General features: G+C 39.4%; 1 protein-coding gene across 1 annotated transcript in view; it reads right to left on the bottom strand.

Annotated features, from left to right (window-relative positions):
- Positions 1 to 1,564: 1,564 nt before the first annotated feature.
- The window catches only part of LHFPL3 (LHFPL tetraspan subfamily member 3), a gene marked incomplete at both ends in the record, with an annotated part of 361,643 nt that continues 351,538 nt past the window's right edge, over positions 1,565 to 11,669 (bottom strand). Inside the window, one exon of the mRNA XM_082661715.1 lies at positions 1,565 to 1,917. Within this exon, the coding sequence (XP_082517841.1) occupies positions 1,565 to 1,917 (353 nt within the window). The remainder of the gene's footprint in view (positions 1,918 to 11,669) is intronic.

Below are 11,669 nucleotides of genomic sequence, written 5' to 3'. Positions count from 1 at the left end.
TCAAGCATTTGCAGAACAAAGTAGTTTACTTTAATTCATTCTCTAGGGAAAGGTAATTTATTCTAATATTGAGACATCTCTACTATTAAATTTGAAGTGAAGTTAACAGGACAGAGACCCGTCTGTGTACATCCAACAAGACACAAAGACAATAGCCAAGGGCACCAAATTAATGAGTGCATGTGAAAGCACTTTAAACCTGCAACATGCTTTATAAGTGTAATCAGCATCTAGAAAAGGCAACTCAGAGGGAGGTAGTCATGTTTTTAGGAAGTTCAGCACTATTCCCCTATGAAAGGATTATTTTTGTGTTTAGAATATTTTTGATAGACCCAAGTAAACTAATATGTATTCTGTCTATAAATCAGAGGAATAAAGGGCTCACGGGTGACTGCTCCTCTCCCGGACTTCTCTATTCATCTCTTTATAGTTCATGGCTTATGAGCATAAATTGTGATGTTCTAAGTATAAAGCTTGCTACACTATCGTTACATGTGACATTCACGTAGATACTAATGTATGCTTATATTTGAGGCATGTTGAGGCAGTGAAGAGTTTTTCAAGTAAACACTACTTGAAATAAACTAAATTTCATAATTCAAAGATGGATTTAGTTCTTAATTAGGAATAAAAGCTAGAAGAAGGAGCCACTTAGTTGAAGGTGCTGATACAAGTCCAAAGTATTAAAGATAACATAAAGACAAAACAATTTAATGAACCTAAGGCTTTAACAAAACAGAGACAGTAAAATTCTATCCCAAGAAATTGTTTTAGAAATGTGGAAAGAAAATTAAAAGATTTATCTTGAATAACGACTTGCTAGCTCTTACTGGCACACTAGAATATTCATGTATCATTCACTAGTCAATGTCCTATTTTCTATCCTAGTTTGTGTGTATGTTACAGAAGGCATTTTCTTTTTGAAGAGAAATTTGAAGACTTTTGATTACCCAGATAACACATTTTAAAATTCAGCTAATTAGGTAAACACTGAAATATCTAACTAACTATTTGTGGCCAGTACCTCTACCTCTTTCTGAGAGGTTGAGTCTGAATTCAAGTATATTGATGGTGAGCAGTTTAACAAAGACGCTTATAGATGATTCTCAAAGACTCCCCAGGCATTTATTTCAACCTGGAAAATAGCTGAATACGTGGCGAGAAAGCACTTGCTGTTTGGCCAAGTAGCGCCTCCCCACACCCACCCCCCCAAAAAAGTTGTTGTTTCATAGCCATGGACTCAGAAAGCCTCAGAAAGGTAAACATAAAAATACACTATTTTAATTGTGTAAATGTCTTGAGTCTGGGAAAAGTCTGTGAACTAGACACCATTAAAAGATGCAGTATCTGCTAGTCCCAAACTCCCAATCCATCTTCCCCCAACCCTCCTCCCCCTTGGCAAACAAGGTCCTACTGTATAGCACAGGGAACTATATTCAACATCCCGCAATAAATCATAACGGAAAAGAATATGAAAAAGAATGCAGATATATGTATAACTGAATCACTTTGCTGTACAGCAGAAATTAACACAACACTGTAAATCAACTATACTTCAATTTTTTTAAATGCAGCAAATTAGACCCAGAGGGGATGCACTGCTACCAGACGGGAAAGAATGCAGAGTGTCATTTTTTGTGTTTGAGGTGTCCAGGTAAGAGTTCCCCAAAGCAATCTTACCTTTGTTTTCTGCCTTCAGTTCCTCTGCCATCAAGCTGTCTTGTCGGTTACCAAGCACGAATGCCAGAAACGAGAGGATGAGGGCATCCAAAATCCCAATGATAGCCAGGATGTAAGCCCAGCGGACTGAACAAGCCCCAAGAGTGTACTTGTCTGTCTTTTCTCCACACATCCGTTTTACTTCATCTGAATCCCAGCCATCAGGGAAAATCATACAGCCAAGCACAAGGCAGGCAGCTTAGAGAGAGAGGAAAAAAAGAGAAAAGGAGTTACATAAATTCCATTTTAGCAAATATAGCTACTATGTGTCAAATCATTGTCCAAATTCTTGATGTCAAAACCAGCAAATCTTACTGCTGTCCAACCCTGAGTGATTTTTTCCTGGTTAACTTAATAGCAGCCCAGCACTCTGCAGTGAAAGGGGCTCTGGGAACACTCTTTTCAGTGAGACTGAGCATTGTAAGAGAGGTTAAGGTATGTTGATCAATAAGAAAATACTAAAAAAAAATTGAATTTGAGTGCATTTGTGAGAAGGCTTCCACTGCAAATAGGCCACAGGCAATCCTAACACTGCAAAATGACAATTCAATGATGGCTCTGAAGAGCTATAACAGCAGCCAGGTTGGGGATTAGGATAACATGGAAAATACCAGAGCATATATTGACTTGGAGTCACAGTAAAAAATAGTTTCATATTGTGACCTCCAACATACACACTAAAAAGTTTCTTGAAACTACACTTACCACATGCAATGCACTCTGATATTTTCTAGTCTATTCTCCGTTCTATTTCATTTTTTAAAAGGCCGAAAATCATGGTAATGCAGTGTGGCACCACAGAGCTTTTATGGAAATTCAGGAATTTAAGGAGAATACTTATGTTCTATTTCCCAAATATCACCATGTGAATCATACGAATACTTTTCAATAAGAATCTGTTAATTTGAAGGCTTTTGTTGCTACTCTCTTTACATTTAATCCAATTATTTGAGGGTAAATGATGACAGTGTTAGGTTGCACAGAGCATTCTGAACAGGTAGTTCACACATTAATTCAACAACTGCTTATCGAGTGTCTCCTAAGGAGTACCAGACACAGTTCTTGGTGCCATCAAGGAAAGAGACATGGTTTATGTTATCATAGACTTTACGTTCTGTCAAGAAAAGAGACATGGTTTATGTTATCATAGACTTTACGTTCTGTCAGGAAAGGAGGCAAAAAATGAGTAAGCATGCAAATAAAATAATTCTAAGTTGTAATAAGTAATAGGCAAGAAAGAAACAAAGGGCTCAGAGAATAGCGGGTGGGACCTTCTTTAGAGAAAATGATCAGGTAAGGCCTCTTGAGGGGATGACATTTAAGCTAAGGCCAAAAACAGGCAAAGCACTAGACATGTGAAACAGATGGGAAAGATGTCTCAGGCAAGAGCATGGGCAAAGGCCCCGATGTGGGAAAGAGGCTTGGTGTATTTCAGAAGCTACCAGGAGATGAGTGATGGGGGTGGAGAAAGAGATCGTGTTGATGCTGTGAGGCAGGCAGGGGCTATGCATCCCAGCAGGTCATTGTTTCCAGGGCATGTAACTAAAGAAGACTTGGATGGCACAACCCAGTTAGAGTTCTGTGACTGTCGGAGGCAAACAATCCCTGAAGCTGGCAGGAGCAAGTCCCACACAACTCTTACCTCACTGCAACTCACTGAACAAGCCAGAAGTAGACAACTACTATCTTACTTTTTAACAGGAGCACAGCTCTACAAGACAGGTCTGGAGGAGACAGATACCAAGAGGGGTGACAGGAAGGAAGACTGCCTGGGAGAACTCTGATTTAGGATTCCTTGTTATTTTACAGGATGATAGTTCAAAACTTTGGGTCACACTTAAGTCCTCTCTTTTCTTTGCCCCACATCACAAATGTTGCCATGCTTCTCTTACCTACCTGTGCAATATCTCTGCATAGGCACTCCTACTTTAAGTCTTCATTATCTCTCAAAAGGAACCCTAACTTCCCTCTGCCTTCTGTTCATCCTCACTGTATTTCACATCACACATTACTGCTCACGCTCAAGATGTCTTGCTGGTTCCCACTGGTACTGAAGAACACTCAGACACTCAGCTAGGTATTCAAGGATCCACGGTCCAGCCCCTACTTAGTTTCCAGTCCTCTTCCCCTTTATACTTTCCACTTCATGTGGGTTGAAATACACATGATCCCCTGTCCATGCACCAAGTTTTTGGATCTCTGTTTTCTCTTTTGCCTGGAGAATTTGCCACTACTGTCCCTAAATACTCTACTCTTTTTTTTTTTTTTTTTGCAGTACGCGGGCCTCTCACCGTTGTGGCCTCTCCTGTTGCGGAGCACAGGCTCCGGACGCGCAGGCTCAGCGGCCATGGCTCACGGGCCCAGCCGCTCCGCGGCATGTGGGATCTTCCCGGACCGGGGCACGAACCCGTGTCCCCTGCATCGGCAGGCGAACTCTCAACCACTGCGCCACCAGGGAAGCCCAATACTCTACTCTTAACATTTAACATTCAGTCAAAAGCAACATTCTCCACAGAGTGAGCCATCTCAAATTCTCCTTGAACTACATTATTGCCCTTCTCTGAACTCACATAGCTGTTGACTGCATTGATCTTAAAGTTCTTATTGTTGTTGTTTTACATGTGTTACAGTTATTTATTTATAAGCATTATCTCAATTATAGACTATAAGCTTTCTGAGGAAAGAATCATCATATTAAGCTAAGTTAAGTCATATTAAGTTAAATCATCATATTTATAGCACCTAAAAGAGTGCCTTGTAGATAGTTGGCAATAAAATACTTTTGAATCAGAAACTGAATGAAACAAAAAGACAAATTATAGCACCTAGACAGTATACTCTAAAATATAGTTTACAGAAGTCAACATCACAACTAGCAAAGGTCACCAATCTAGTTAAATATGGATTCATACTTCGATAACATTTAACAGAGGCAATTTTTTTATAACTTGACGACAGATTACAAGTACTTGGGAGATTAGAAAAAGTGGAGCTGATGATTTGAAAATACTTCAAATTCCCATTCCTTCTGTAGTTTCTAGCATTCAGTACCAACATGCTCTCCAAGGCATTTCTAGTAGTAATCATCTTTGTATTTTAAAAAACATGTGGTTTCCATGAGTGAAAATTCATTTTATTTGGGAAGACCCAGATTTTTAAATCTAAACCGTATTTCAGAAAAATCACCTCTAAGGAAGCTATGTTACATGGAATATCTTCTAAAATATTCTAAATGCTTTTTAACATAATTTTTATTTATGACAATATTACTTAAAAAGGAAAATCAATTTTTTTTTTTAATGAATGGGAATCTTTTGGAGCATGGTAACATAGTTTTAGCTAAACTTAATAGACATCACCAAGTGACTCAAGTTCAGACAGGTTATTGGACATCATAGGACAATTCCACTGGAATAGGATGTTTGTGGAATGCGGACATCAACAAAGACATCTTTTCTCAAAGTCTTTATGCACTGAGGGTAGACTATCTTAAAAATTTTCATTTCTGGAAACTCTGAATTACATACTGGAATAAAAAAAGCAGAGGCAGAATTCACACTCTGAAGCTAAAACCACAGGAGACTATGAATGGCAATTCATTATTCCCTATCTTCAAAGTATATGATTTCCTTAATCAAATTTTAAGTGAAGAATCTGGGAAGATAGAGGATATAATATACCCCATTGTGCTTCATTTTACGCAATGGGTATTTTTGCTGAAAGTAACAAAAATAGAATTTTTGAAGTGCATTTTTTATTTTCAATATGGTCTAAGGGAGTTGGCTGTTCAGAGGAATCTTTTTTTTTTTCTTTTGCGGTACGTGGGCCTTTCACTGTTGTGGCCTCTCCCGTTGCGGAGCACAGGCTCCGGACCCGCAGGCTCAGCGGCCATGGCTCATGGGCCCAGCTGCTCTGCGGCATGTGGGATCTTCCCGGACCGGGGCACGAACCCGTGTCCCCTGCATCGGCAGGCAGACTCTCAACCACTGAGCCACCAGGGAAGCCCCAGAGGAATCTTAAGATAAAACCTGGGCTGATAACAAGGTCGGGTTTTGGCCTCCCAGGGAAAAAGGTTTAGGTCCCCCACTCACAGGTGGACTCCAGGTGTCCTTCAGGCCAGAAGGCACTGGAATTTGTACTGCATTCTCCACCCCCTTCTTGTTGGCTGTCTCTTAAGGTGAAAGATCTGATCTTTTAAAAAAATTCATCTGTTTTGAAAATCTGAATGGTTCTGTAGTAGGATAATAAAAAATGAAACTCAATTGCATTTAAAAGCTTTCAAAACTTTGTAAGTGAAGTCTGTGATTAAAATCCAATTTTTAAATAAATATATCCTATCTTTTTGAAAGCTGTGCTTCTAGATGGCCACTGCATAACAAATTTTATTTTCTGACAATGTATTATCAAATATACATTTTCTTCTCACCCTATCCGAACTTCCCCAACTTGGCTGTTTTATTTTTGAAAGGCAAAGCCCCCTCCCCAAAGTTATAGTGTATTAAAGATTAATTTAAACCATTAAGATAGTTTAGGCTCTGTTGGTTTCTCAGGAAAGGTATGGTTATTACATTCTGCATTAATGCTTGAGTGCTATTATAAATTCTGTTTTCTGGCATCCTATTAACCAGAACCTCACTAACCTGCACGATTTGTAGAGCCGCTAGAAACTAACAGCTGTTTGTAATCCTGACTAAGAAGTACCTGCAAGATGCTAGGCTAATGCCTCAGTCAACAAAGGATGAAATAATATTCCTGTTGGCTTTATAATTATTTCTAATTCTTTACAAATTGATCATCCTGTAAGATGCAGCACCACCACTATACTAAACATTAGCGTATACAAGGCACCAGAACATCTGATTAACTTGGACATGCTATTTCCTGACTGGGAGGGATAGTGGAGAATTAGTTCCAACTGGGCTATTATCCAAAAACGGTTCCTTATTAGAATGTCACCTAGAAAATGACTAAGTTACTCGCAGTTATATATTCCTTCATTTCAGCAGTAGGTTTTCCAGAAGTATATCAGAGAACATTCTTGAATATTAAAGAGAAACAAGAGCTCACAAGCTGGAAGTGAGCAGAGAATAATGATGAAAAGAAACCTATGTCCTTAAGGAACGCTGCCATGACATCTTCTAATCTAGAATATACAATCAAGGCACCTTTGTGAGGGCAGCACTGTTGATTTCAATTTTAAGCATATTCCAAATGGCTAGGAAGCATTCACATTCTAAAAGGAACCTCTATGTAGAGGCTGCCCACAATGGGTTCTTCTGAAATAGTACACAAACAGCTAGTGGTTCCCTAGAGCCACTAATTGCCCTGGCATTTTTCTTTGCCAAAGAGCTGAATATAACCTCTGTGAAAGAAACAGCCTCAGAAAAATCCACAACTGTTTTTAATTGGGTCTTTCTCCAAAGGGAAATGAAGCAAGAGGAAAAAAGCAATGGCGGGGGGGGGGGGTCCTATGATTTGGGTCACTTGGGCCTGCTGATATTGCTGAACCAACTATCCTAATCAGGACTTTTAACATTGCAAACCTGAGAACGGCTTATTTTTTGGACAGGAAGGGAAGGTCTAAATTCATTCTTTTAAAAGTCTATGCACTGTTGCACAAAAAGCATTATAAACTGCCTCACGTTGCTGAAGCACTCAGAGGGAACGTGGTGAAAACAATGAACCTGAGTTCACTTTATCAATTATTCAGGCATATAGTAATTGAAGAAACTGATGCCAGCAGAGCTGCCAGGCTATGGAGGGGGAACTTTCACAGGAGGATTTTTACTCTAAACACCTGGTAAAGGAGAGACACGAAGCATTCCTACAGTTTCTTCATTAGCACACGGCCAACAAAACTGAACCCTAGTATTCATACGTCTGGAAAAGGTACTGTATTTACACCTCAGTTTACCTCTGGAGAACTGAGTTGCTAGACAATCCAGGACAAAGTACTGTGGTTTAGAGTCCAGTGGAGAAAACCAATTGTCTCCTGATCAGTTTTGGTTTTAAACCCAGTATAATTTTATGAGCATTTAACTTGGGGTCATAACACAAAAGATACAACATCCCTTAGAAAGAGGAGAAAGAGAACATGTAAATAAACAACGGGCTCTCAAAAGAGGAGAATTAGAAAGTTGTGTGGGATGAGAGAAGCTTCTCTGCACAGACGCTCAGCCCTAATTGCCCGAGTAAAGGGCGCCATGCATCCACGTGTACCTTGTGCTCAATCAGCTGGTGTGAAACCCACACCATCGGGTTTAATAGAAAGGGGAGAATCAGGAGCCCACCCACACCTGTACTTAAGAGCTACGTAGTGGAGAAAAAGCTTTTCCGGAATATGAGGAAAAACATTTAACTAAGTACAATGTACCTTGCTAACGTGCCCAAATTTTGAGGGTTACTAGCCAAATATAATTACAAATCAGAATGTAGAACTTAAAAATACAATACAGTTCTGATCTCTAGAATGCTAGTAGATGGCTTTTGATATCTATCTTGGATCCAGTCAGACGCCATGAAATCTTGATATGACATAGTTATTAACAGTACACACCATAATAAATAGCTAACATTTATTAAACGCTCACCATGAGTGGGGCACACTGCACATACATCACCTCATTTAATTCTCAAATAAAGACAAACATGAGAGCACTACTTCCCGGCTTCTCTAGTTTCTAGAAACAGGGATTTTTCCTGAAATACCCTTCACTCCCCATCCCATTCTTTCTTCCTTCCCACTGAGACAGAGTGAGTCCCCTGAGGAATACCTGGAGGAGAGGTATTCTGCATACCAGCCCAGCCCCTTCCTCTCCTTACCTTAGGAGCAGTTTGCCCACATGAAGAATATACTCCACTCTTCTGTGCTGTACATTTTACACAGGGTGGGCTTGACTTTCCAGTGATGCCCAGAAGTAGGAAGACAAGTATGTTTGATTCTGGGGGTGCAGATTAGGAAGTCCTTTTGGCTGAGAGACCCAGAGTCATTTCTTCAACCTAAGCCTTCTCATCCTAAAGGGTATATTTGGTCTCCATCTGCCAGCTCTTCTCTCTCTTAGTTGGTTCAGAGCTTGGGAGGGTCCCACAGTTCTGGAGGCTAGAAGTCTGAGATGAGAGCACCAGTATGGTGGGTTTGGTGAGCACCCTCTTCTGAACTGCAGATGGCTGACTTCTCGTTGTATCCTCCCTCACATGGCGGAAAGACAGCTAGCTAGCCCTGCGGCCTCTTCTTATAAGGTCATGAATCCCATTCACGGGGGCTCCGCCCTCAGAACCTAATCACCTCCCAAAGGCCCCAGCTGCTAATACTATCATACTGGGATTAGGGTTTTAACCTGTGAATCTTGGGGAGACATAAACATTCAGTCCACTGCAGAGGGGGAACAGAGGGTTGTCATTCATTGTTTCTCCACCAACCCCAACATTATTTTCTTTTTTATGTATAGGAAAAAAGGAAGCTGAAGCACAGAATCTTCAAATAGCTTGCTCAAGGTCATGCAAAGCCCACAAGTGGTGAAACAGGATTTGAATTCAGGTAGTCTAGCTTTGGAATCTATGCTTTTAACACCACATACACTATTACCCTTTACTTATCAACAATAAGGATGCACATGAAATTACTTTATATTAGAGTTTAAGATTTCACTCTTTTCTTTTTTTTTTGGCCATGCAGCGCGGCATGTGGGATCTTAGTTTCCCGACCAGGGATTGAACCTGTGCCCCCTGCAGTGGAAGCACAGAGTCTTAACCACTGGGCTGCCACGGAAGGCTCGAAATTACTTTAGAATATTTTTATTTTTACTAAGAACACTTACAGAATCTTGAAAGTGCTTGTTGTTTATAATTAGACATTTATTGAGTACATGAGCTACTACTAAAATGATGCTTAGAAACTGCTAGCTTTTATATATATAAATATTTCTTTTGTTTACATCAGTACTTTACCTAATCAGAATTTCACCTTATATGCAGTGCCAAGAACATAAGAGTAATTATAAATTATAAATGTGTGAAATGGGAATTAATGAGATTAATTATAAATAAATATATGTATATTTGGTTTTATACACATTTCCCAAAAAAAATCCAACCTTTTTTTTTTGGCTTGATATTTTAAGTTGGTTTTTGGCTTGATATTTTAACTTGGCTATCTGTTAGCCAAACATTTTATATGCTCTTAAAAGGTACATATTCCTTTTAAGAGTATATATGTGTATATATGACTATGAATGTATTTACCTTATTAATTTACATATGGTTACTTACATATAGAATAAGTTCTACTTCAGGTAAAAATAAAGACATGAGTCAATTCGGTCCTATTAAAGTTTTTGTGAAGATTTACTTCTTTTAAGTAACTTCTTTGAGTTTCAATAGACACATTGTTTTAATGAACATTTCAATAAACGCAAAACCAAACATGCTGGCAGGTCACGAACTTTGAAAATTGCAGGAGAGCTCTTGAGTCAGGCAACATTTTCAAGCGCTAAAATCTATATTGCATTTCAGACACAGGACCTTAATAGAAGAAAATATCGTCTTTCTCCACAGCCTATGAACAGTACGCCTATCATCGTTCTCCCAGCAAATCTGCTTTAGCCATGGTAACACCCGGAGCAAAGACCAATTATTATCTTGCCAGCACTTTTCCGTGTGGCTCCTTGTGCCAAGCTACTTTATTTGTAAAACAGGGAGCCCTGGTCTAGATGTTTGAGTGGTTATTTACTATTTACTTTATATCATTCATATTTAGGAGTATATTTGTATTCACTTGACGCTCCATACATACACATATGACGAGAAATAACTGCATCGGTAAAGTAATTCCTGAGCAGACTCAATGTCTTCCTGCTCAGCAGACAGACAGAGGGTGGTATCCTCGCTCTCTGCCCTAACTCAGGGAAAGGAGACATTGGCTGGAGTTTGACAAGGTCAGGAATCTCATGCCAATCCAGCTAGCAGCATTTCATTTCTCTGTAAAAAGGGGTAAACTTAGGAGCAACTGAACTCCTTCTCAGTGAGGATGAGCTCTCCCAAACCTGCCAGACTCCCCCGAAACAGAGTGCCCATTTGTACGCACTTCCCTGAAACAGAATTTGTCACCAATATAGCTTTATGGTGGCAAGCTTTTCTTTTACACAGCTTGCCCACTTTTTATTTTATTTTATTGATGTAACATTTGAATTCTTTAGAAACTTCAAATGGCAAAAAATATTGTTCAAAGAAAACATGTGGAAAAACTAAATACTACATACTAAAAATGTCAGAAGTGGAACTAAGCTCAAGCAAGATGGATGCTTCCCCAACCATCCTTTGTAAGGAAGGCTCCTACTTTCAAGGGGGCATTAGATGCACACATGTACACATTATTTACAGACTCCCAGGTTATGTTTTTTCACAGTTTAGCTGATATTTCTTTCTCTCTTTCTTTCCCTCTCTCTTTTCCCTTCTTTCTCCCCCCTTCTCTTTCCTCCCTTCCTTCCTTCCATCTATATCTAATCAATATATCAATATTGATATCAATATCGATATGATACATACAGATCTCCCTCTGCTTCACTCCTGGTCCCTATACAGCTTAAGAACAGCCACATAACCTATGGAGTGGTGTCATTCTTTGCAGAGAGGGCTTGTAATATCATTCAGGACAGATACGGTCTAGTCTAGGCACTGAATTATTTTTTCATCACGTTGAAAAAGGCGGAACAGCACAGTGGGGCTCTGGATAACAAAATTTTCGAGCTGACTGTTCCTAATGTCTATTCTGTTCCTCTTTAGTATCACGTCCTCATTTCCATCCCCTCACCACTTGGATGCTTAAGATCAAGGTTATGTGGACTCTCAGGGTCTGCTTTATTACAGCTAAAACAAAAAACTGCTAAAGAAAAACACAACTGTGGCAAATTGTTTGAATTCCTTTTTTTTTTTATTTCTTGCTCCTTGAAAAA

This window comes from Grampus griseus, assembly GCF_964374135.1.
Source record: "Grampus griseus genome assembly, chromosome: 9".
Lineage (NCBI taxonomy): Eukaryota > Metazoa > Chordata > Mammalia > Artiodactyla > Delphinidae > Grampus > Grampus griseus.
This window is presented reverse-complemented; position numbering and strand designations above follow the sequence as displayed.